At 39.0% G+C, this 26,905-nt stretch overlaps 1 protein-coding gene across 2 annotated transcripts in view; it reads left to right on the top strand.

The window, feature by feature from the left end:
• The window catches only part of GALNTL6 (polypeptide N-acetylgalactosaminyltransferase like 6), a 437,146-nt gene that overhangs the window by 392,763 nt on the left and 17,478 nt on the right, over positions 1-26,905 (top strand). For both annotated transcript variants that reach the window (XM_021552775.4, XM_021552857.4), the window contains 3 exons: positions 3,266-3,373; positions 15,951-16,172; positions 23,149-23,265. In XM_021552775.4, the coding sequence (XP_021408450.2) occupies positions 3,266-3,373; positions 15,951-16,172; positions 23,149-23,265 (447 nt within the window). The remainder of the gene's footprint in view (positions 1-3,265; positions 3,374-15,950; positions 16,173-23,148; positions 23,266-26,905) is intronic.

Below are 26,905 nucleotides of genomic sequence, written 5' to 3'. Positions count from 1 at the left end.
GAATGAAAGAGCATTACCACTTGTTAGTGCAGTTGTAATCTATATGAAGGACTGACAAATGTGGAATATTGCCAGTTTTCTCAGAATTTTAGAGGTGCTGGTGAGTATTGTTGAAATACCCACAGTCATCAGTTCCCAATTTACATGGTACATTTTTAATATTTCCTGACAGAAAATCCCACTGCACCTCTAGTAAATGGTTTTGCAATTTGCAGACCCATTGCCTGTAGATTTGCAGTCAGCGATCCTATTTTTCAATTTTTTTTTAATTTAGAGGAACATTCTCACTGTGTGTAACAGTTGACAGGAAAATTTTGTTCTTTCTCCTTTTCTACAACTGCCAAATCCATTCTTTTGGCTTATATTTCAAGACTGACTGAAAAATCCCATAAAAATTTTATATTCTTATTTTCTACTTCTTCAGCCCCACTGTTGTAATGCATTTCTCTTGTTTGTAGTCCATCCCTCTTGCACAATATGAAGAGCACCAAGTGTTGCCTTTGCATGAAATAGTTTATATTCCTCTTCCACCAGTTTACTGTTTGCATTTTCCCTTCATTTCAATGTCTCTCACTGTTGTCTTTCTTGGTACTGACTCTCTGCAGCAGTATATTTCTCAATTAGTTTTGAAGCTTAATCCAAAGTCCATTCAGTACCCTCTAAATCCTTTGCATAATTTTCTGTATGTTTATGTTCCTTTTCCCCAATGACACATCCTCCACTGCTCAAAAATCATGAGTCTCTTACTACAGTAATTATGACTGCAATGTAGCATATGGATTGGAATCTCAGTCTTGCATGCACAGTATTTACATTTTTCAGGTAGTTTCCAGGCTGGATCATTCATAAACCAGAGAGATAAGGTGGGGGAATCACAAGAGAAGGCAGAATTCAATTTAAAAGACAAAGAAGTAATGTGAAAAGAGAGTGATTCACTCAAAATCCCACAGGAGCTGTAGAACTGAGCCAAAAAATACATCTGTGGCATCTAAACTCCAGTCAGGAACAAAGCCACATAACCACAGCTTAATTCCTTTTAAAGCTTGTGTTAATGCCTGCTTTTTGCTTTCAAGCATCCCTATAAAATGTTTTGCAACATTCTGTTGGAAGGAGCCATAAAAAAATAAATTGTGAGATAGTCTCTAGTTGACACATAAACTACTCTTTTGATCTTTCCAGGCTGGAATTGCATTATTTTGGTTTCATCTTTGTTTTTTATATCTCAGCTGCAGACCAGACTCATTGCTTTTGTAAGAAGGAGATATTAACGATCCTGAGAGTTTCATTGTTTCTGACATAATTTTGCCAAATGTCTCACACCACCTGAGTTTCTTTCATGGTATACTGGAGGTCTGTAATACTTAACACAGAAGTCATTCTCCAATTTCTTGTATTTAGTGCATGTGACATAAAAATGCACATTTTAAAGGCAAAGTTACAAGAATTGATCTTCTCAGGAAAATATAAAAAATGCTTTTAATACCATTCTGAAGCTGAAAGATAAACAGGAACAGATGCTAAATGTCCTTCAAGGCAGCCCAAGATTCATTTCAATTACCCTGCATAGCATACCTCAGGTGCAGCACAGCATTTTCAGATTTTATATCTATCAAATATAAGCCTAACACAGTGTTATTTCTTCCCACTTGTTATTGCCTCAGCATATCTAACTGTGGTTTCATTTTTTTTTTAACTGTTATCCTACTGCTTTATAGGAAATGCAATATATGTCTACTCCAGCTCTCATTGCCTCACTTTAAGTACTATTGGCCTATATACATATATATGTGTGTGTACAGATATAGATAGATGATAGATATAGATATAGATATATGATATAGATATAGATGATATAGATATAGATGATATAGATATAGATATGGATATGTATATACTTAATTTCTGCTTCTTGTCTTTTAAATTTTTGCTGGGGCTGACCTTTGAGTCACACTGCTATGCTGTATATTCTTCAAAGGCTAAGAAGCCTTGATTAAGCACAGTAATAATTTGTCTAGCCTTTGAAATGACACCTCCATTTAAAAAACAAGAACAAATAGTTAACATAGGTCTGCACTTTCACTGGAGCACTGGGTTATTTGAAGACAACCACAGAGAGCAAATTCCCACTTAAAAAAAGTACAAATGATGTAACATACAAAGGAAATATTGTTAGAAAAGTAAATAGCATTATTTTAATACTCTTGCTTTTATCATATTTTACTATGCTTATGCACATTTTCCAATGAACTAGCTGTCATGAGACGAAACAGGTGAGGATTTCAAGGTTTATTTAAGAGGTAGATTTTACAAAATGGGGTTTTTTTAAAGAAAATTATCTTCATGTCCTCATGGCATGACTTTATGCAAGATTTCTCTGGGTGGTAGTAAGCTATTTTGGGATGGGGACTCCATTCCCAATCCATCAGTAAACTTCCTCCCTAAGAAGGGTTGTGCTTACTAGGACAGTAAATGATATGTCCAAAGGCACCTATCCAGAGCTCCTATGCCTTAGTCAATTCTGTGATGGCAGGCAGTAAGCAGCAGCTTTTGGAGTAGCTCTCCCAACTGCACATCGTGTCCATGGAATTGAAGGACAAAGCCCCACTATCACTGGTTTCAAGCTTTCCTTAGACATTTACATCAGTGTACTTAGATTTGCTCTGTAATGAGATTAGATCCTCAAACATTTCATTATCAGGTCTCAGTTGGATGCTGTGGCTAATTGTTAAGGGACTGTAAGGGCTGATACACAAATGATCCATAAGAAGCAGATACCTAAATCACTTTGTAATTCAAGCCTTCATTCTAACCCTGGTTTTCACCATTCACATATGAATAGCACAGTCAGGGGCTGAATTCCAGGACCAGGCAGATATACTCACGATAACACAAACAGGCAAGCCCAATGAAAGTGGCCAAATATAAACTCCCTTCCAACCCAAACTATCCTATTCCTATTCCTATTCCTATTCCTATTCCTATTCCTATTCCTATTCCTATTCCTATTCCTATTCCTATTCATTTAATTATATTTTATAATTGTCTTTTGAACATACTCTGCTTTTGCACAGTGAGATTCTGGGTGGGAGAGCCTGCCACTTTACCATATCCCAGTTATCAGCATGCCAAGAAAGCCACCATGACTGTAGGAGGGGTCAGCACAGAGTTATGTGGGTTTTTCACATATACATTAGTTAAAATGTGCTTTTTTGCCTCATTTGTTTCCAGGAATCATTCTTTCACTTGCTTTCTGTCTTCTTTCCAGGTGTGGATGTGTGGAGGTGGCATGTATGATGTTCCGTGCTCTCGAGTTGGGCATATCTACAGAAAGTACGTCCCGTATAAAGTCCCTTCTGGAACCAGCCTTGCACGGGTGAGTAACTGGGTCTTGCTGTTTTTCATTTTCATTCATTATCAGTCTCTTCATTCCTTGTGAACCAGTTTCCAGTAAACTATGAAAATGGAAAATTAATGTTTCTTTATTTTTCTGAAATGAGATGTGCAATTACTGCAGTTATCCTGCCTTTCAGAGATAAGATTGCCAAGAATAAAATGGAAGCTTAAAATTACAGGGTTGGACGTCTCGGCACAGAAGCACGTTTCATGCTGATTCAAAAGAGCCTAGGAATAACCTAAGGCTTGTGGTTCTCAAATTGCACAGTGTTGTCAGTCACAGTCTTTGTAAGCAGGACCAATTTGAATGCACATTTTTTTATCAGTCAGCAGAACCGGCAGAATCTCATGGAAGGGATGTTTTCTGAGGCAAAGGGACTGAGTAACAATTATTTGAGCGACTGTCTGATTATTGTGTAAAATCTGGTTGTGGAATACAGCCAGCTTGGAGCTGTGAAAGTGAGAAATTACAAGACCTCTAGACATTTCTCAAAGACTACTGAACACATTTATGTCCATGAGGGGCTTTTTGCTCAAGAGAAAATGTTCTGTAACTTTCTGGAGATGTTCACATGATGTCAAAAGCTAGGAGATGAAGGGCACAGATATAAGCTTCCAGGAAGATACTGGTATTTATTCATGCTTGAGTTTAATCTTTTCTGGTTTAGAGGAATTTTTTTAATAATAAAATGGCATTAATATTAAAGTCTGCATATTGCCATAGGGTAATATTTTATGAATCATAGTTTTTTCTTAATAATGAAAATGTGGTATGAATAAAAGAATGAATTTCTTGCTTTAAGGGGGAGATATTCTCGGTTTCAGCACTGCAGGACCAGGCCTGCTGTACTAACTGCAGCAGAAAAAGGAGGCTGCCTGTGCTGCCTGCCTGACAGCTGGCTAGAGAGAAAGAAGAATTTGCATTAACAGGGCATCAGTGTAGACACTGTGACACACAATTCAGTAATGGAATTAGCGGTGGCAGCAAAAACTGTATTGACTAAATAGTGAGATTAATATCTTCCCCAAGTGTAGCTCTGTGTCTTGTCAGAATTGCCCCATCCAGATTTTTGGACTGCCTGAAAGAAACTGCTTCATTAATGATATTCCCTGCAAAAAAGTCACACACAACTGGAAATAAGAAATTCAAACCTCAGTCTCTGTCTTCTTCTGTTACAGCACATAGTATCTCATTAGAGAATATGCTGTCTCATGCACTCGTGTAGGAGCAAAATACAGTAATTTCTATTTGTGCTACTGGCATCTTGCACAGTTCTGCACTTAACTGGCTTTCATGGTGGCACTGTGATGGCTACAACCATCAGGTAGCCACAGCCTGCAGCCTCCTTGTACTATTTATTTTAGCTTGATTGCAAGAAATAATTTATTTAATATTACTGAAAAAACATATCCAGTTATAAATTGGATATCTCTGCCCATGCACAGACTGATTATTTTATAACTTGTGGGAAAATATCCAGTGGTGGGTCTTATCCTTCCATTCAAAAATGGATAGTTCTTTCTGTGTTGTGTCAGTCCAAAACAAGATGCTTAGGTAACTTTGTGACATACAGTTATCACTAAAAGAAACTTTGAATTGTCAGATTCACAGCTTCTTTCCAGTACAGTATCCTTTGCATTGCATCAAGGCTAACAAGAGCACTAGAGCATCTGTATGTTTTGGTGTTTTGGGCTATTTCAATAACTAGGCAAGAAATATTGGTCCTTGACCCATCATATTGTATGTAATATTAAGTCTGAAAATACTCTCTTTCACTCATCCTTGCCAGAAAAAGAAAATCAAGGACACATTAATCTTCACCATGTCAGCCCCAAATGGAGCTGTTAGCCAAAATAATATTAGGCAACTATCCACAGGAGTGGCCTGGATATTTCAGCTGTCTTTGCTTTATCCTCCAAATGTTATATTATCCAAAGATCATAATCTATGCCTTATGAGTTTTTTATTAAAAACTTCCTTCTAGTTCAAATATATAATGAGAAACACTCACAAGAATATCTGGAAATATTATCCCCACTGCCAAAAGCAGTAGTTTTCAGTACTAAGTAGTTTCCACAAAGGTTTTTACTAAATCCTTTTCCACCTTCTGCTGTTTGAAGGAGCATGCCAGAGATGCATTTCAGAAAGGAATGAGCCCTAGAAAGCCCAGCTCTGATTTTATAAATGATTGCAAGAGACCTTTGTTAATCAAGGGAGAATTTCCCCTTGTGCAGATAATGCATAAAAGGCTGACAGATTTTCCCATCCTCTTCCTCAGCACAAGGGAAATGGGGACTGGAATTAGGAAGAGAACAGAGCTTCCAGACAAATGCAGGCATAGCCCAAATCATGTCATGGATTTCCTTTCAAGCTGTTTCAGCTTATATTTACCATTAAAACATAACCTTTAAAGTGAGCATTTTACCTTCCCTTGGGATTTCACCTCTCTTTTTTAGCAGTGAGTTTCAATACACAGTTTCAGCCAGCTATGTAACACTTGACCAAGCTCAGTATCTGTTTAGAGAGCATGAGAACCACATATGCTTTAATAAATCAGAGACCTGTCAAAAGTTTTGTTGCACCTCCCCATCACTAAATAATCATTACTATACCACACATAATAGTATGTATCATGACATCCATTCTCTATCTTCCCTGTCACTCAAGATTGGGGAAGCTTATGCATATTGGTTGCTGCCACATCCCACATAAATTGAAAAGCATACACATATAAAACAGTAATATTGTTTGGTGGTGCAAGCAAAATTAAAGAAAGCCATAAACATGCATAGCAGATTTATATCAATAGGCATGCAGATGTCAACACTGATTCCACTTTATAACCTGGAAGCATCACATAATTATTCATTCATTCCAAAACTGTCAAACTGAACAAAACTGCAGTAAATAACTTATTTTGCCTGTTTGTTTTAGGTGAGGCATGTTTAGAAAGCAAACCCCCACATCCTAAAAACTGCTGAATTGTTTTCCTGGATTATTTCAGTTGCTTTTTGTATTTCTGATTGTTGCTTCCCTTTTAACAATTTTAGCTAAACCATTTACTTTTATCCGTTACTATGAAGCTGGACTTCAGAATATTCTTTGCATTTTCTTTTAGGTGTATCTCAATTAATTATTTATATTCTTTGGTTTTGTATTTGCTTTTTGGGTGTTTTTTTTTTTCCTATTTGTACTTCTATAAAAGCTGTAAGAAATATATCAATAAAATTTCACTGTTCTATAGGATATGCATAGATAAACTATGTTTCCAAATATATCTACAGAATTTCTTTTTCCTGCAGGTATTTTACACAGCATTTTAGGATTAACCACAGAACATTAGCACATTAGGGCTTTTTCAAGGGAGGGGCAATCCCACTGAAATTCAAATTGGATGCTAACCCAGCAGGGTGGTGAATCCTAACCTTAAACTGAATTCCTCCCTGACTGCCAGGACAAGGGATCCCACAGCACAGTGATCATCTGGCACATCAGGCACAAGCACATTGACATTTCTCTCATTACATGCTGTCACTGAATTGGAACTTGCACAAGTTTGGGTTTAGGAATTCAGCAGGTAAAAGTGGGCTCAGATTCCCACCTGAGCCATTGACTCAGCCTTTTTGTGTGGCTTCAAAAGGGATCTTCAAAGAAAATTATTGTAACTGTATCATCTGGTGCTCTGGCCACGCTTGCAATTTTGTCAGAGCTTCCTTTAATATGACTGTTTTGGTCTATTTTTTCCATCTGCAAACAATATTTGGGAATTTCTTCAAGTGGTCCATGAACATTTTATATTCTTTTTCCAGGCAGATTAAAGAATCAGGACAATCAGTTTGGTAATGGCTACATTTTCTCATGACCAGAGTGTGCATGGATAGATGTGGCATGCTGTTCAGGGAACACTGCTGGCACTTTTGCAATCACCTCTGTAGTACAAAAGACTGTAGCAAAAAGTCAGTTATGATTCAGTAACCACAGTAAGCAGGTACAACATCAGCTTAGAACAGGCACGTTATTAAGGAATCAAGCAAGAATCACCTTCTTAGAACAGCACTGCTATAATACATGATAACTATGATTATTACACAATACAGCTGTTAAGTTTCCATTGTAACATTTTTCATTAAGCTATTTATAAATTTATTATTAAAATTAATTAAACTAATATCTCAAACAGAGTACTTACCAAAGAAAATATTTAAATTATTATCCTTGACTTTGACAAGGCTTTTGACATTGTCTCACATAATATCTTCATAGGCAACTCAAGGGGATGGGTGAATAGAGGGCTGGCTCTGTGAGGAAGAATCCAGAGGGTTGTAATCAGTGGCACAGGGTCCAGTTGGAGGCCTGTCACTGGACCCAGTATTATTTAACTTATTTATTCATTCAAAATTGCTTGAATGAAGAGGCAGGTGTGCCTCCTCAGCAAGTTGACTGATGACACAAAGCTGGGAGGAGAGGCCAATACCCCAGAGTGCTGTGCAGTCCTTCAGAGGGACCTTGGCAGGTTGAAGAGATGAGCAGAGAGAAACCAGCTGAAATTCAGCAAAGGCAAATGCAGGGTCCTGCATCTGGGAAAGAATAAACTCATGTACCAGCACAGGCTGGGGTTGATCCGCTGGAAAGCAGCTCTGTGGAGAAGGACCTGGGGATCCTGGTGGACACCAAGCTGTCCATGAGCCAGCAGTGTGACCGTGTGGCCAAGAGGCCAGCGGTGTCCTGGGGTGCATTAGGAAGAGCATTGCAGCAGGGCAACAGAGGTGATCCTGCACCTTAACTCTGGTGAGTCCTCACGTGGATTGATGTGTCCAGTTCTGGGCTCCTCAAGACAAGAGAGACATGGAGCTTCTGGAGAGGGCAATAAGGATGATTAAGGAATTGGAGATCTCTCTTACAAGGAAAGGCTGAGAGAGGCCTTCTCAAGACCTGTTCAGCCTTGAGAAGGGACAACAGAGAGGGGACCTCATCAATGTCTGTCAGTATCTGATGGGAGGGTGCCAAGAGGATGGAGCCAGGCTCTGCTCAGTGGGCAGAAGTTGATGCACAAGAAGTTCCAACTGAACACAAGGAAGAACTTCTTTAATGTGTGGGTAACTGAGCACCAGAACAGATTGTCCAGGAAGATTGTGGAGTCTCCCTCACTGGAGATGTTCAAGAACAGTCTGGACACAATCCTGTGCCATGTGCTATGGGATGACCCTGCTTCAGCAGGGAGGCTGGACCAGATGACCCCCCGTGGTCCCTTCCAGCATTACCCATTCTGTGATTCTTTGATCTTCTCATCCTTGAATAAAAAAAAAAAAGGCAAAGTAATTTTTTTTTTTTGCTTTTTATGTTTTCTCCAATCTCAGTCCCCTCACAGCTACAGAGCTGGGAGCAGGCATCATCCTCACTAGAACTAGAAACATCCCTGCTCCCAAACTTTGCAGGTTGGCCTTATAAGAGGTTTAGATTTTCCAGTGCATGGATCTTAAATTATTATTTCTGTGTACCTGGTGGAGATGCAAACTTTTATAGAGAGAACAAAATCCTGTTTGTGTTCAGATGACATCTGTGGAATTTCAGTTCTAGGTATTTGCAGACTACTGGTTGAAAATAAACAGGGTCTTGCCTCTCTGCCAGCTGTGCTAACTCATAGAAGATTTATTTGTATACCACATGAGCTTTGTCACCTAGTTAGAATACTGTCTTCCATGAAGATGCCTTTCTTTTATGCCTGCAGACATCTCTTTATTTGGTTGGGTTTTGCTGGTTCTTGGAGTTTTTTACATAAGTATTTCTGATATGAAACCCAGTTAAGTTTTAAACACAGTTATGTGTAAAGAACCAAAATAAGATACCCAAGAAGGGGAAATACTGGTGAACAGTAGCACTGTGTAAATTAAAAGGGAGTTAGGGGAGAAAGGGAAAGGTATGAAACCCGCCCCCCCACTGAAGTTTAACTGATGTGAGCTTAACATCACAAGACTGTGGTTAGTGTCCAGGAAATGTTTTATTGTTTTTCTGTAAATTTCTGTAGAAATTTACAGAAATTATAAACTTTGTGTTCTGACACTGATGGAAGGATCTTTGCACAAAACTGAGGGTATAGTTTTTCTCTTTGTGAGTGCTCTGGAGTTTTATACCCTGCTGCTTCTGGTATATTAATCCATACTTGTTGGATGAGCTCCTCCAGTTATTTTGTTCTCTTCTCTGTAATGATTCATTGTAACATTATGCTACTCATATTCCAGAGGAACACAGAGTTATCTTGACTGGATAGATCCCAGTGCACTTTTTAAATACATTTTGTGTAAAACAAACTGTACATCATATGATTTCCAGACAAATTAAATACAGCTGCTTTTAGAGGTAAACTAGGCACTTATTTTGAATTAGCAACAATACTGTGCTTCTCGAAACAAAAATAGAAAAAATTAAATTGGTAGTTGAAGTGAAAATAGTACCACTAGAGTTTTATTAGGAAGAAAGATTAATATGTCAGTTGTTGCTGAGATTGCTGTGCTATTCTTGGCAAGTAAACAGTAATGTTCCATCTTAGATTTCACAACCAAAATACAGTTGGACCTCAGACATGCTGTGGTGATTCGTATTTGATTGGCATAACTGAAAGTGATTTTGATGTCCTGTCTCATATGACAAATACCAGCTGGTGACATCCAGCTTCCTGGAAAATGTTCAGATTAAATGCAGGACAATAGGATCTCATTACAGGTTTCAGATGTTCCAGTAGTAGTTTAATATTGACAAAGATAAAGTCTATTGATTGAGATCAGGGTCAGTTTCATGTGGTGAGCGAGACACAAAAGCAGAAAAAAAACAGGTTACACAGGTGAAATGAAATAAACAATAGAACCATTGTGCTCCTTTGTGACACCTGATAAAAATCTTTAGAACTTCTGGAGAAACTAAGAACAGGAATTACAGTCTTATATTAGTTCAGCTGCTGCATCTAAAATGTTAGTTGGAAAAGATGCACCTAGAGGATGGAGGTGAACAGCCTGCTGGCTTGCAGTTAGCTCAGGAGCTCTCTTAAGAGTGCTGTCATCTCAAGCCAGCACAACATCCACAGTGACAAAATGAGGAACTACCCCTCTCATATTAGGGATTAATCCAGTTAAACTTTGCTTAGAGCTAATATTTATGGACCTGTTCTTTGACATGTCCCTGTCTCACCCTGAAGTTCCATTCTTATGGGCAGTGTCTGCTTTCTTCTCACTGAGTAATATCATGTCTCTTGAAAATGACAGGTGATCTTACACACTTTAAAAAGGGACAGTAATTTTTGATCACAGAGATGTATCTACCCTTCTCACTGAACAAAATGGCCCATGAAAAAATTTCTTTTTCCAAGTGCAGAAGTCCTCATTTGTCTCTCTCTTTCTCCAGTCAAGTTGATTTAAACTTTTTTTATTGAAGTCTGCTGTGCTGGCTTTGTCTGGGATAGAGGTAATTTTCTTGAGAGTACTTAGTATGGGGCTGTGTTTTGGATTAGTGTAGAAACTGTTATCAGTGTCGAGCTATTTTCCTTATTGCTCAGCAGGGCTTGCACTGGGTGAAGGCCTTTTCTGCTCCTCACACCACCACCCCACCCAGCAAGCAGGGTGAGGAGCTGGAAGGAGACACAGCTAGGATGGCTGATCCAAACTGACCACAGGGATATGCCAGAGCATATGGCATCAGGCACAGTATATAAAGCTGAGGAAGAAGGAGGAAGGAGAGGTGTTTCAAATGTTGGTGTTTGTCCTCCCAAGTCACCATTAGGCATGAAGGAGCCCTGCTTTCCTGGAGCCGGCTGAGCACCAGCCTTCCTGTGGGAAGAGGTGAATGGCTTTGCTTGTGTGCACAGTTTTTCCTTTCCCTGTTAAATTGTCCTTATCTCAACTCTCGAGTTCTCTCACTTCACTCTTCAGATTCTCTCTCCCACCTCTTTAAGGAGGACTGAGTAAGTGGCTGGCTGTGTGGTGCTTACTTGTCAGCTGAGGTTAAACCATGACATCCATGTATCAGTGACATTGTAACTTACTGTCTTGTAGACTATTGTTGAGTAAAAATACAAAGCAAAATTGCAGTCTTAAATGTGTAAGTTCAGCTAAACTTAAATAAAACTTGTCTAAATGTAAGCCCAGTGGTAAAGAATTTATTAGAGAGCAAAATTGTAACAGTGATTAAGATTTTATCAAGAACATGTAAATGAGCAACTGATGACAGCTGACGACTCAGTGTGGTTGCTGTCACTGTTGTATTCATTTCACAGTTTCTTTGTGACAGCTGTTACAACCTAACATATAGAAATATGCATCTACTGAAATACTGTTGGCCTTACTTATTCTTATACAGAAATTTTTCACTTAAAATTACAAAAGAGAGAACAAATTGTCATTGCTCTTCTTGGATAGGTCCTGAGAACCTCCTCAGATGTCCACTTAGAGTCCCTATGACTGCTTTATTTTGTGTGTCAATTCATGTAACTGATTAATAATTAATTTATCTTCATTGAATTGTTTTTATTTATTTTTTTTCCTTTTTTTTTTCCTATTAAGAGTAACCAATCTGGACATCTGTAGCCTTGCAATGAATTTGTCAACCAAGCTAAGCTACGCCATTTACAGCTGTAGAAACATGTTGTCAAGCATTGGAACAGGCTGCCCGGGGAAGTGGTTGAGTCACCGTCCCTGGAGGTATTTAAAAGCCATATAGATGTGACACCTAGGGACATGGTTTAGTGGTGGACTTGGCAGTGCTGGGTTAACAGTTGGACTTGATAATCTTTGAGGTCCGTTTGAATCTAAATGATTCTATGATTCTAGTTTTCATTTTTTCTTTTCTACATCCATTTACATGAGATCTTCAGATTGAATCCAAGCAAGAGTGATCTACCAGAAAGATATGCCAGAACTGGTTCTTCCTATAGTGATATTTGATGCCACTTGAGAAACTGGCATTTAAATGAATTTTCTGTAGAAGATTACATAAATAGTAACAGGAGACAGAAATCAAGAAGATTCAAATCTAATTCCTGTTTTCTCTAAATTATTTGAAGATTAGTTTCACTGTGAAACTTAATTGTCCCATGATGATGAAAATTAAATAAGTGGTTAAATGATGCTGTAAGATGTTCACAAAATGCAACCTGATCTAGTAGGCTCTTGAAGTTCTTTGGCATGCAAGTTCTGGGGCAGTAAACCCACACAGAGTAAAATCATATCAAACTGCATAAAGCCTGGCTTACAGCTACACTCTGTCAAGATTGGTTAGCTATTCAAAACCATTCCCACCTGTGGGGCTCATATGACATGCTCAGCTTGTATCTAGCCTCACCCAAGGGTCAGGCAAGGAGGAAGTGACCATTTCCTTCCTCCATCCACTGTGTCAGACATCCACCCGAATTATGGGAATGGCAGCTCTGGAAGACTTTTAAAGTACTTGAAATCACATCCTTACCTTGCAGTAAGTAATTTGATTGGTAGGCCTAAAGTGCTCAGAAATGAGGGCTCTAATTTTGGTTGTGCTCCTCAGATAGGATGAGTAAAACCCCAGCAGCTCCCTACCATAATTTGCAGGGAAGAGTTATGCTTCTAAAAGGTTCTCTGCAATTTATCATGCTGCTAGACAGCCACAGAATGGGGATTTTCAGCTTACAAGTTCACCCATCTCATCTTGGACAGCCTGTATTTTTTGCTCCAGGAACATGCTGTGTTGTAAATAAGAAAACAAATGATGTTTGCCTTTTCTGTGCAAGGTTGGACCAAACCAGCTTTCAGTACAGCAGCTTTTCCTGACTATATTCAATTCAAGTATGGGGACTTTTGCTACTAGCCTGGACATATTTATATTAAAAGGAAGTATGGTGATTTCTAAGCTTGTGTAGTGGTAATAAGGGTACAAAATGCTAACCCAGGCTAACTGAGGTCAACAAACTCCTTAAAACTGAATTGTTTAGATGCTGAGTGCTTGCCCCAGAAGCAGCTTCTCACTACTCCAGAACACAGTGTTCTTTTTGGTCATGTTCATAAGGAGTCTGAAGATTTAGAGCTAGCAGATCAACAGCCTGTATTTTTAAAAACAAACCTATTGAAAGTCTGTATTTTTAAAAACAAACCTATTGAAAGGGCTGCCTTATAAGGGTTTGGCTTATGAAATCAATGTGTAAACATAGGATAACATACTAGTTCATTACAGGCAATTTTTAGCATATGATGGAAAGAATGGTCTTTGAAGAACAGGGAAGCAAAGTTTTAAATAGATTTATCCAAAGTGTCCTACCTGATACTTGGGAAATCATGAGAAAAACTGACTTTTTTTTTAATACTGTGTTTGGTGGGTTTACACACAAACACACACAAAACCCAAACAGTTATAAGGGTGTTACTGGAAAACAAAAAGTGTTTGTCCAGTGAATTAGAATTTTGAGTTAGTGACCAGGTATAATATCAAGGTTTTTGTTGGACTCATGTTTTATTAGTAACAATCATCTAAAGCAGAATACAATCCTTTTAGTGCAGCCAAGTATCTAAAGGAGAAGGTCCATCAGAGACTACTCTTAGTATAGGTGATACAAGACTTACCTTGGATTTTTCTTTCCTAAAAGAACTTTTTACTTTTTACTGTAGTTTTACAGTATGGCTCTTTCTGTAGTATGTTTTTTAAATTTGAAAATAGCATATCAGATGAAATTATTGCAAAAAAACTATTTTATATAACAGTTTTAAACTGCATTTGCATTGTGGCAAATGAGGTATACAGCATTGCAGTGAAAGATATGCTAGAAATCACACATTTTTTAATTTTTTTGGCTTTTTGTTTAATGTTCCTAATAATATTTTTTTTGCCTCATGTACAAAATCTCATCATGTGTCAGAAAATTTCTGTGTTACAGGTTTTCTGCCAGAAAGGTGAGATTATAATTTTCTTTTCTTGTTTTCTTTGTCCTACCCAGTTCCGGTTCTTGAATTCTAATTTCTTGTAAATTATTTAGGTCTTCATGAAATTACAACACAAGTCAAACTTACGTGGGGTACAAATCATTTTTGAATAAGGATATGAGTGTTGTGAATTCCTACATTGCTTTAATGTTACTTGCTTTGTCCCTGCAGGTTTTACATATTTGCTTCACAGAGAGAAAGCACATAGAAACTTATCTTGCAGTGTCAGCTAAAAGTACTTCCTTTGTTCTGTGTCTTGTTGTCTTTGTATTCAGATAAGCCTTATTAGTTCAGAGACATTTAGTTTACGTGGATTAATAAAATTCAGGAAAAGAATTTTCCAGTGAATCTTGAAGGCAAGTCAGTATGAATCCAGCTTACTTAGATGCAGAGAATGTTCTGAAAAGAAGCATTACCTTATGTTGATGATAATCAGATGTATGTTGTCCTCCAGCTTATTACAGAGTGAATCTCAGCATTTTGTAGTTAGTGTTCTATAAAAATAATATTATAAAACTTAATTATCTTGTTTTTACAAACAAAGCAATAAGAACACCCTAGTGTCTCAATGTCATTCAGAGAGATGTTGCTTTGTTGGTGGGATAAAAGGTTATTGGGCAGTTGTGGTAATACAGAATAGACCAAGTCCATACTCCACTACAACATCTGCATATAAATTTGTGTGGATTGAGCTGCAGGAGGAATTTTAAAAACAAACAAAAATACAGCAAAAAATGCCCCATTCTTGGTGGCAAATAATTATAAAATATATCTCTTCAGTCTACCCAGAGCTTTCCTTTGCAATTTTATTTGTTTTATTTCATAATTTGAGGAAACTAATTTAATTAATTATAGTTTGAATAAAATATTATGCAGCAAAAGAGGTAATTCTGTTTCCTATAAAATACCAACAAAAATGGACTTTGTGGAACACAGCCAGAAAGGAATTTCATGGAACCTAAATAGTCTTAGATATGCTCATAGGATGAGTGAGTGCAGAAAGCCACAGGTTGTTGTAGCTTCTGTACCAGGAGGTCATTTTCTTCAGATCAACTCCTCTTCAGGGCTGCTTGCCCCCAAACATTCACTTGTAAGACCTCACCCTAAAATTTAGGTAGGAATTGCTTGGTGACTAAGCAGCATCATGGCAGATTGAAATTCAGATGCCTTTCAAATGCAAAGTGAAATACATCAGGAGGAAGAATTTGAACCATTCTTTAACCTTAGCAGGTCTGAAATAACAGGGGGAAAAGCAGGGACCAATGTAAGCTGAAAGGAAATTTCTGTTCAATATCCATCATTAATCAAAAACCCATATGAAGAATATGGATAAAGAATGTGAAGGAAAATAAGATGTTCAACAAACAGAAGGCTGTGGCTCACGGAGCCAGCAGGAAAGCAGGGTACTTAGTACTCTGTAGTGTTTGCTCAACACTGCAATAACAATAGCATACAGTTACTGGAACTTTTCCAGGTTTAAAGACTGAGAAATGAGACCAGCTAAGCTTAAAAATTGTGTGGAATGCCGATTTCTTGTTTAGTTTTGTTTAAAATTTTCCCTGTTATGAATATTAATCACTCAAAACACATAGGAATTAATGTTTACTCTTTTTTGTGCCACACAGAACCTGAAGCGAGTGGCCGAGACGTGGATGGATGAGTTTGCAGAGTACATCTACCAGCGACGGCCTGAGTACAGACATCTCTCCACTGGTGACATCTCTGCCCAGAAGGAGCTGCGCAAGCACCTTAAGTGTAAAGATTTCAAGTGGTTCATGGCTGCAGTGGCTTGGGATGTCCCCAAATATTACCCTCCTGTGGAGCCTCCACCTGCTGCCTGGGGGGAGGTGAGGAATAGATCAAATTTAAATGGATCTAACATTTTAGATTGTGGGAAATTAAAATTATTAAATGAGAGTAAACTTGATGTTAAGTAGTGTTATTAAGGAAGTTCACAGTGGTTAAACAGTCCCTGAACTATCTATTGAAATGAGAAACTGTCATGTCTTAGAACTATCACTGTTGCTTTTGTAACTCATTACAGCTTTGTGTGTAGAGAGCATACGATGTATGCAACAATGACAAGAATGAGTAAAAAAGTATGTAGCATTCATTACTGCATGTCACAGAAGATTTTAGATTTGGAGAATCACCCTAGTAAAAAGGAGGTCTGAAGTCACTGCTTGGAATTTTTTGAATATCTACTGGTATACCTCCTTCTGTCCTTACAGTGACAATTGTGTGCAGATGGAGTTATGTTTGCTCACACGTGAAATGCGACAAGTAAGGCCTGGATACTTTCCTTTTAAAAGGACTGATTTTCCTCAGCTGTTCTGTATATTCTGTAGGTGCTGTCATCACTGAGTACCAGTAGCAGACAAGTACAATTTCTCCGTTGATGGATATGGGAAGGGAGACCACAAAAGAGAAGCCAATATCAGAGCATCACTGCAGAGCAGGGGCTGAGCAAACAGCCAGCTGCAAATCTCCACCTGTGATCAAAGATGTTCTGCATTCAGACCTTTCTGAAGAGCAGAGCTGTAGCAAACCTTTCTTTGACAGCTTGTTTTGTGCAGAAGAAATGAGAACACAAGGAGTGCTAGGAGAGGAAATTACTTCCTTAGTTGCACTGAAAAATTGCTGTGGCCTTTGCCCCCAAGAACTACAGCAGCTTCATGCCATGGTTAGGTCACATTTAGAAGGTTCTTTCCTGTCAGTTCATTAAGATGTATAAAGAAGCTTTCACTCTTCCAGTGTATTGTGCTACTTTTAAAAAACATAGGAATATCTGTACTGTGAGTTTTAGCCTTTTCTGATTTTTGGAAGATGTTCTTGGGGCTGACATAAAATTATTATTCATAGTTGAAATCAGAGGATGAAGTTGAAACTTTGACCAAAACATTCAGTAAGGTCAGGCACAAGTCTACATATTCCCAGCAGTCAATACTGGACCATAGACTTCTAAACATAAATACCTCTGCTATTCTCCAGAATTTATATTTAGAAAGGCAAATTACCTCATAGTGAGATTTCTAAAATAAATTTTTCTGGTACTAGCAATACTTAGTTCTACTTTATAAGCTATCAGTTACAGATGTTGAAAATTCATTTGTGTCTAACTGCTTGCTACTTCTTGGCAGTAATGAATTCCTTTGCTGTTAAAGTTTCTTCTTTTTGGTCCTGCTGCCCACCTTTTATGAGATTAATGTGTACTGAGAGGTAAGGAATTTATCAGTAGAAGTCAGGCTGGATCAGATTGCTGTGGCTGCTACTGTGATCTTCCTTCACCATCTTTCACATTTGTACATGGGTGTCCTTGGAGGACTAGGATCAGGAGATGTGTAATTTCTCTAGCCAGATGGACAATCCTTAACTCAGTCAAGAGGGTCAAAGAAGAGGAATTTGTGATTCAGGTATTCATTCTTTTCATAGCAATTTTAATATGATTTTTGCATAAACCCAAGTATTTTTGACAGTAAATCAAAATCATATCAACGGTGTGTGAAATCTGTGCTTTAAAAGTATTTACTAAGTTCTTAGGAAGGATGTGAAGACCAAAGATTTTCTTTTTTGTCTAAAACATACTTTCTCTAAAATAACAGGAAGAGAACTTTCAGCCCTACTTCTCTTGTTTTTCCTGAGACGGTTACATTCCTTTGCAGTTTTAATTAATTTGTTGGCACTTGTGAGAACCTTAAAAATCCTTGAAGGTCAATGGCTGTGAAAAGCTGAAAGAGGGAAGCAGACTGTAATGTTATTGCTTTGTAAGAATCACACAGCTCTTGAAACCTTGCTGATTATACAACCAAAATCTGTGCCAACACTGACTGTCATTTAGTACCCTCTCTGCTTGCCTATGCCAGTCTGAGAAAGAGTAAACAATGAAGTACACTGACAAGTTTGGCTCTAGTATTTTGGTATCTAGCTAGTAAAAGCATGTGGTGTGAAAGCAGACATCTCATAAATAGCCTCTGCTCAGCTCCTCTTCTTTTGCAAACATGTTTATTTAAAATCTGACTCTTACATTTCTTGAAAAATATCTGTTTATGATAGAAAAGAAGGACATTTTGAAAACAAAAAGCAATTTTTTTCTACACTTGTCATGGCCTTATCTCATATGTGTGTTTGTGCCTTTTGTCCTTGTAGCTGGCAGGGTGTACATACCCTTGATAATCTGTTCTGCCTTGTAACATCTGAAATATGTGCAGTAGAGCAATGTAACAGCAAATCCAGATAGATTAAATTTAGTGAGACTGTCAGTTCTGTGTTTGAGTGATGTAACTGTACTCTTTTCCACTGTGGAAAAGAGGAAAGTTTTCAATTAGGTTTTGTTCTTACTCTTTTGAATATACTAGGACGTGTGGTACAAGTTGAAAACAGTAATACCCATCCCATGCTTTTTATAAGACAGAATAATATATTTGTAATATGTATTTGAAGTCCTGCTTCCTAAAACAAGAGGTGTAAATTGGCCACAAGGTGTTTTCTTTGGAAGTACTCAAGAATTTACAAGCTGTGATCCAGCACGAATATATTGTGCAGATATCACAGCTTCCAGTATCTTTGAAAACACAGTTTACATTAAATTAATCATATTGTATCAGACATTGTCATTTATTTTAGATTTCATGAGTTCTGTAGTGAGAAAAAAAAAGTTGTTTTACTCAGTCAAAAGGGAATTATTTAATCTTGGTTTCACTTGCTGTTACATAAACTTCAACAATTTAATGAGGAAGTGACTCAGTGCAGCAGTGCTAAGCTGTAGAACCTGAGACTACTCCTTTCTCAGCCCCAAACTCATGGATTTTTACAGCATTGACATGAAAATGTCGCACATGAAGTCAAGTGGCACATTTGAAAAAAGAAGAAAGCCTAAGAACTCACTAACTTCTCTTTCAGTTATTTTCCTTTTTTTAAAATGTGTCATCCTCATACCCTTAATGAGTCAATCTGTGCCCAGCAAGTGTCACACATCTGTTTTACAAAAGCGATATAACCCCACCCTGCACAGACTGAGTGCTGCACAGCTGGACTGTTCAAATTCTTTTATCAGGATCAATGTCACACTGAGTAAGAGTCCCGTGTTTCTTCAGTGAGGTTTTTGGCAGTGCTTAACTTCTTTACCTTTGACTTTTTCTTTTTTATGGCTCACACAAAGGATAAATACTTCTAAAATTACTGTGTATCGGTTGACAGGAGAAGTGGCTCATTTTTATATATTTGATTCATAGACATTGATGGCCCTAGGGTTATCTGAGTATGTAAGCAGTGCACTAAAACTGGCTCTAAGTGCTGCTCAAACAAAAGAAAAGTAACATAAATGAATACTGCTAATGTCTTCTAAGAGTTAAATCCATTTTCATATTTAAGGCATTAAATCAGATGTAGGGAGAGTATTCTATAAACTGATTGTACAAGGTGCTTCTGTTGTTGCTGTATCCATAAGCATTGTCCTAATATCATCTCCATAGTCACTGTTCACAGATGACAATATTGAACACACAATTGTCTTTAGATTGCTACACTTTCCTTTTTTCTGCTTTTGGCACAGAGACTTTCATGTCATGGTGAGCATGCAGGGCAGCTCCCAGATTCCCTGGGAGTATGGCTCTCCCACTCTGTCTCACCCCTCCCAGGCTCCATGAAGGCTGAAGTATATACTTGGGTGACAGCCTGGCTCCAGTGCAGGAGGGGTAAGGCTGCAGGAGCCAGGACATCAGCTACTACCTCAACAGCGAATCTTGCAGGAACTCATTTGCCTGGGAAAAGTTGTAAAGTTGTAGAATTACAAAAGAATATTGGTCAATGTAACTGCTGGGCTCTAGGAGGCTGTATTCTCTATGCTTCTACACCTCTGTTAAGGACTACAGTGCCCGTAGTGAGTTACAATGTCATTTCAAGAAGTATGTATGATGACTTACAGATGGCATCCTGTGCTTTTGTCAGAATTTGTTTAATTCTGAAACAGCCTTTAATATCACCACTTACCATCCTTGTCAGTCCATACATCAAAGTCCTTGGAAGCATGATTTTCCTGTATGCTTATCTGTGTGTACAAATGATGGCAATTAAGGCTGAGAAAAAAAGTTTTGTATGTAGCAACTCAATGCCTTACCAGCATGGCTGATAAAATCTGTCTCCTGTTCATCCCTGGTCTTACAATTGCACAAATAGGAATGTTGGAAATGTCTTAGGATCACTATCTATTTGTTTTTTAGTTGTAACTCATAACCTTAAAAATCCTAAATTCATTATGCTGTGTGACTGGAGACAAGGCAATTCAAAAGCATATTGGTGTATAAATGAGAAGAAAAAAACCATGCTTCTGCTTTCCTTCCTTTGTCCATGGAAGCATCTTAGGGGATTTGCAGGCTGTGTGGTGCTGGTGCTTGGCAGAATGGTCCCCATGGCTCTGGCTCTGGCATGGTGGCTCAGTTCAGTTTCTAGCGACTGCCAAGGCCACACAGAAATGCCAGAGAACAAAAGCACAGACTTGACTGAAATGCCTTATTAAAAAAGAAAACAAAAACCCAACCATGACCCCTCTGCAGCTGAAAGGATGAAACAAAAAAAGGATGAGCTAAAATGTAAGATGCAAAAAAAACAGAGTCAAAACTAACTCAAGCAAATCTTTCAGGAGTAGAGGGAAGAGGGGAGGAAATAAAGAATGTGAGACAGATTCCAGCAGTGAAAGAACTAAATGTAGCTTCAGCTCAAGCCTTTTCAAGAAATGGCCTGAACACATTTACTGCACAGTCCAAATGACAGAGACTGGGATGGAGTGATGCCATCGAGATAAAATTATGAAAGCCTTTCAATGCAATAAGCGTTAATTGGATGTGGAGTGTATTCACTGTCATTTTACAATTCTGAATCATATAAATATACCCAATTATTAATGGCAATTGTTAGCAGTTCCATTTTAATTAACTTGCATGCTGTAAGAACTGAACTGATGTATCATTTAATTTTATGTTAGACCAGAAATCTTTATCTATACAATGGAAATTTAAGTGCATTGAGAAATGATTGAACAATCTCCAAAAAAAAATATACTTGGAGAAGGCAATTCACATGAAACTTTAAAAATAGGACATTAAATTCTATTCCTCTCATTATTCTTTCCTGCCTCTTTTCTGGGGAATATGAAAATGAAGGTTGTTGAGAACGAATTGCCTTTCATTTTTTTATTGTGGGGCTGCCCAGTGCCGGATTGTATGTATGAAGAGCTAGTGTTTTACCTCATCTTTAGCAACTTCTATTGTATTGAAAAAAGAAACAATATCCTAGGACTGGGCTGGTCCAAATTTTTTTTTAAATGCTTCTCTGAGCTCTGGTGAAGGATCAAAGGGTCCTGGAGGTGGTTCAAACTGATGTTCCCCCATCTTTTACCCAGTCTGCAATTTTCTAAGCTAAACAAATTCACCTTCTGGAACCTTTCCTGAGAGTTTTTATGTTTTACAGTTTTTACATTTTCTTACTAGCTGTTGCTTTCCCATCTGTGTAAATCTTTCTTGAGCATGGTTAATAGACTCAATCCCCTCCTGCAGAATCAGAAAAAGAGCAGAGTAGCTCTGGCATGTGTCTTGCATGCACAAGGATTTCCCTTCCTTGCTATGTTTTGCGTAATGCTGTGAAGTTTTCCATCCTTTGGATGTGTGTGAGGTTTGCAATGGCAATGTGTACATTTCTCTGGCATATTATGGCAACAGCAGCAACTTCTAAGGTATTTTTCATGAAAAAGCACAAATGACTACTCAATTGTATCTCCATTCTAGAAAGCATCTAGTTTTCTTTCAAAAAAGGATCAAAGTAGCATCCAGAATGTCAAAATATGCACCTGCTTTCTATATATTGTACATTAAAAATTTGTGCATGTTTCCATGCACTTTGATTACTTAGTTTCTGTTTATCTCATTGAGAGAGTAAGTTTCTTTAAGAAATCCTTTTCATTATGCAGGTGTCTAAAAGATTTTTAACTATCCCAGCTAAGGAACTCAAGGAGAAATGTGTGTGGATTTGCAACACAAAGTTAGGATTTTGCTCTTTTTGGTAGCAGTGGGCAAATCTACTTTTCAACCCGATGTTTCAGAGAAAATTTACCTGTCAGCAGTAGTACATAACTGGTATGATTGATAGTCACAGATTAATTATTACTCAGTTGTTTCAGCCTCAAGAACAGATTTTCCTTTTAAGAACAAGTTACACTGCAATGTTTGCAGCAGGCATGCAGGAGGAACCTCCATGGGTAAGCATAGGTTTCAGTACAGATTTGTTAAGTACTTTTTAAAAGCCTAAGTTTCAGTGCAGACTTGTTAAGTACTTTTTAATTTTATGCACTTCAGGGAGTAATGTGTGACTTTATCTACAATGGTGTTATTGTGTCAAAGCATGGATTGGAGCAAGGCATGCCTGAATTCCTAATGCATGCTGACTGCTCCTATGTCTGGTTGAGACTCGTACAGAAATCAGTTCCTTCCAATACTGTTGATCTCTCTTGCTCTCATAGGATGGAAGAAGCAGACAGACAAGCTTTGAACTTCTCAAACTCTTTTTAGTTTTTTTGCATGAAGGTATTTCATAAGACCTACCTTTCATTTGTTAAGCAGAATATTTCAAACTTTGCTTCTTCTGAAGCTGCTCCTATGAAGAGTAGTGCATTCCAGGACACAGCTCTTTACCCTGTAAAAAGTAACTCTTACCAGTTTTATGTAACAGATAGTCAATCTCAAGTTCTTCAGAGCTAAACTCCTGAAGCCCTGACACTGAAAGCTCAATTCTGCAGCCCAGTTTAATGTGAAATGTTGCTGCTTGGTTTTGCAGATTCGAAACGTGGCAGCCAACCTGTGTGTGGACAGCAAACACGGAGCAACAGGGACTGAGCTGAGGCTGGACATCTGTGTGAAGGACGGCTCAGAACGAACATGGTCACATGAACAGGTATTTTAGTGGTGCAAAGAGAGAATAACATTGCTGCTTCTCTTTCCCAGTTTTTAAACATTTTCTGATAGTTTCTCTTTTTCTTAAGGTAAAACAGAAATCATTTAGAAATATAGAAATATTTTTGAATTATTACTGACCTTAATGGCTTTTACAAAATACTCCTTAACATAACTTCAGAAATTCCAACAGCCACCTGGGCTGTCTTCATTTCCAAAAGTAATTGCAATGCTCAGAGAGCTTTTTGAGGTCCTGTTCTCCTCCAATGTATCATGAAAACATGTTGAGTTTGCTTAAGTTACCTGAAAACATTTTAACTATAGTACCAAGCCTTTTACAGCTCCAGTCATTGTCTGTTTTTACGCTTTTATCTCAATAAGCAGTTATATTTTAAACAAATATGAGGCATAAGTGAGATAAATGGGTAAAAGCAAGCAAAAAAGCATTTCAAAAGACAAGGAATTATAAAGACTAAAAAAAGGCTTTTATTTAGATTGGTTACGTAGAAAACTCCTCTCAGGAGTCTGGAGGAAAAGAGCTCTAATTTTTTACCCATTGTGAGTCCATAGGAAGGGGATCATGACTTACAGGCTGTGGGTCTTGCCAACATGAGTAAGGAGAATCCAGATGAAAAGTGCAACCTGACCGTTTATTAGCAAATTTAGTGAGTTCTTTCACAGGAAAAGATCCCAGATTAGTAAAAGATTTCTAATGCTGAGTAGAAGAATTGACCTGGCAGTCACACAACACTTTGTAAAAACTTAAAAGCTCAGGAGAGAGGAGTTCTGAGGGGTATTTGAAGTGCTGAGGTCAAAAAAGCATGCTCTGAGGATACTGAGAAATGCAGGAAGAGAGCTGCAAGTGAATGGAACCAACAAGGTGAAAGATTCTATTTAGGTAAATGACAACATGACCTAAAAAAGGAAGTTGCTGAAAGACGAATTCTTCAGATAGCTATCAAAGATACTGTATGGGGATAGGGTGCCAAAACTAGATAAATATAATTGTTTTGTTTCTGAAAGACAGTAATTCAGGGAGTTAATTGAAAGAAGTTGTATGGTCCAGACTAAACCCATCACGGCATTCTCTGGCTTTAAAATCTGCACAGCTCCAAACCCTCCTCAAGAAGGGAGGGGGGAATGCTGAGAATGACAGATACGAGAAAAGAAGGAAAAAAAAAAAAAAAGTTGGATAAGGTGAGTTAAGAAAAAAATGCTAGCAGAGAAAAGGGAGACTTGAAATATTTGAAAGAGTAAAGGCTGGAACAAAGGGGAAATGATACGAAGGGAGAAGGATGGTAGGGAGAAATCGGCGTGTGTGCCCTGGGTGCTCGACGTGTGCCGCAGGGACAGCACGAACCGTCTCCGCCGGGCTGCCGGGGAGCAGCGCATCCTCTCGCACTCCCGCAAGGGCGGAAAGCTGCCCGGCAGCGGCGCGGCTGCGGCCCCGCGGCCCTGCGGCTGCGGAGCGCCGGGCGGGCGGCAGGGGGCAGCGCGGCCCGGCCCAACGGGCCCGCCGCCGCGCGGCCGGCCGGGCTGCCGCGGGCCGGCGACCCTCAGGGCCAGCTCCCCTCGGCCTGCCGCGGTGCCGGCGCCCCTAACGGCGGCGCTCCCCTCGGCCTGCCGCGGGGCGGCGACCCTCAGGGCCGGCCCCCCTCAGGGCCAGCCCCCCTCAGGGCCGGCGACCCTCAGGGCCAGCCCTGCACTGCTGTCACACTCGTCAGTGGGGCATCAAACCCCGGGCCAGCCTCACAGAGCTCCTCTTCTTCAGATCTCACGGCATTTGTAGCCTCGATGAGTTCTGCATACACCAGTAGAAACTGGCAGAATTAATGAAAGTATCAAGTATTTTATTATCGTATTTCTAATAGCATGGATTGACGCTGAGGCGGACTTGTAACTTCTGGTATAAATTTACAGATTTCAGTGGTAAGCTTAATGTGACCGGTGCGACACACATCGGTGCCAGAGAGAGATGATCCTTTGTGCCACTGGATTCATGTCGTGTTACCAGGGCAGGAATTAAAAGCTGACTGTCTCGGCCACCACGTCAGGGGCACAGCCCTTTAGCAGACCCCAGGAGAGAAAGATGACCTTCCACCTTAGGGCTGTGCAAGCCCCGCTGGGCAAGCAGCAGTCAAAAGGTTTGTGGGGCACTTGCAGTCTTTCTGGTAAACAGGAGATGGGTGAGAAGTGAGGATGTGTTGCTGAGGTTTTGGAAAACTTCCCCAAACCAGAGGGGAAGAAAGGAGACCGGAGGATATGTCACAGCACTGCATTCTTCCTTCTCTGCCCAAAGCTAGCTTTTGGCTTCAGGGGAAACTGAGGCTGTGCTGGACTGATTACCAACAGCAAAGGAAAATGACAAGTATCACTGTCTCTTATCAAGTTCCTCAGCCTTGCCAAGGAATGGGTGGACAGACACCATCTCTAACATGGCTCAGCAAGTGCCCGCCTCTTTCTTCTGTACTTGGAGGTATAGTTCAAGCCAGAGCCCAGCTCTGAAATGTAACATTTAATCTTTGGATGGGGGTACACATTGTCACCTCAAGTGTAATGGCACAGTCAAACACAGTGCCAGCTGACAGACCCCAGCCAGACAGTGAGTAATTAAGCTATATTGCCAGGCTGGAAAGCATTAATGGCATCAAAAGGGCCTTTGTCCTACAGACAGTCCCGGGCCAATGGCTCTATCAGGCAATCATTCTATCAGGCCCTGTGCCAATTGTAAATGAAGCTGGAAAGCTGTATTTCCCACTTACTGCATGACAGGGCTCGGCTACATGAAAAGGCAAAGCATGAGGGCTGAGGGGTTGTTTGATTGCAAACACAGAGGATGGGGCTGTGTTTTACAGACTCCGGTATGAGAGAAGGGCAAAAGAGGAGAATGAGCAACACTGAGCCAGGACAGAGGGTTTCTTGGGTCCAGCAGGGAACAATGAACAGCAACTCTATGTGTTGCAGGTGAAGGATCAGCCTGCTGTTTGTTAATGATGTGACTGGGAATTTCGTGAAGCCTTGTTTCAGATCAACAAGCAGTCAAAAATGAATGAATTACAAAAAGGGTACAAAAAGGCTCAGCCATTTCTTGTAAAATGTGACAGAGTTTGTTTCTAACAAAGGAACAATGAAATCCAAAGTGACAAGTGGTGGCAAAGCAGAACATTATATACTCTGGGCTCCAGCTAATAACATGTAGCATTGTTGGACATTATGCAATGGAGAGATAATACTTATATTGGCCAGATTCAGTTTTAACTAGAGGAAAATTGCTGTTTAAAAGAGGAAAGCTTTGAATTATGAGATTGGAAAGATTGTACACATTCATGTTGTGTCTGTAACTGCAACATCTTATTTTTATTTGGTGTATAGAGAAGTATAAGCTTTTTTCTGATTTTTTTTTTTTTTCTCTTCTCACTCTTAGTCCTAAAACTGAGTTCCTGTCCCTAGCAAGGTTGGTTTTATAATATCACTAGGGAGAAGATATACTTGTTGATTTAAAAATAAATCTGTTTTTTAAAAATGGGGGGATAAAGAAGGAGGAAAAAGAATCTAAGCTAGTCTAAACATTGAGATCTAGTATTACACAGATCCTCGTTTTCACTGGAAGAGAATAAAAACCCTCTGTTGTTACCATGTCT

The sequence above is a fragment of the Lonchura striata genome, chromosome 4, assembly GCF_050655825.1.
Source record: "Lonchura striata isolate lonStrDom1 chromosome 4, ASM5065582v1, whole genome shotgun sequence".
Lineage (NCBI taxonomy): Eukaryota > Metazoa > Chordata > Aves > Passeriformes > Estrildidae > Lonchura > Lonchura striata.
The sequence above is the reverse complement of the archived record's forward strand: the minus strand, read 5'-3'. Positions and strand labels throughout refer to the sequence as shown.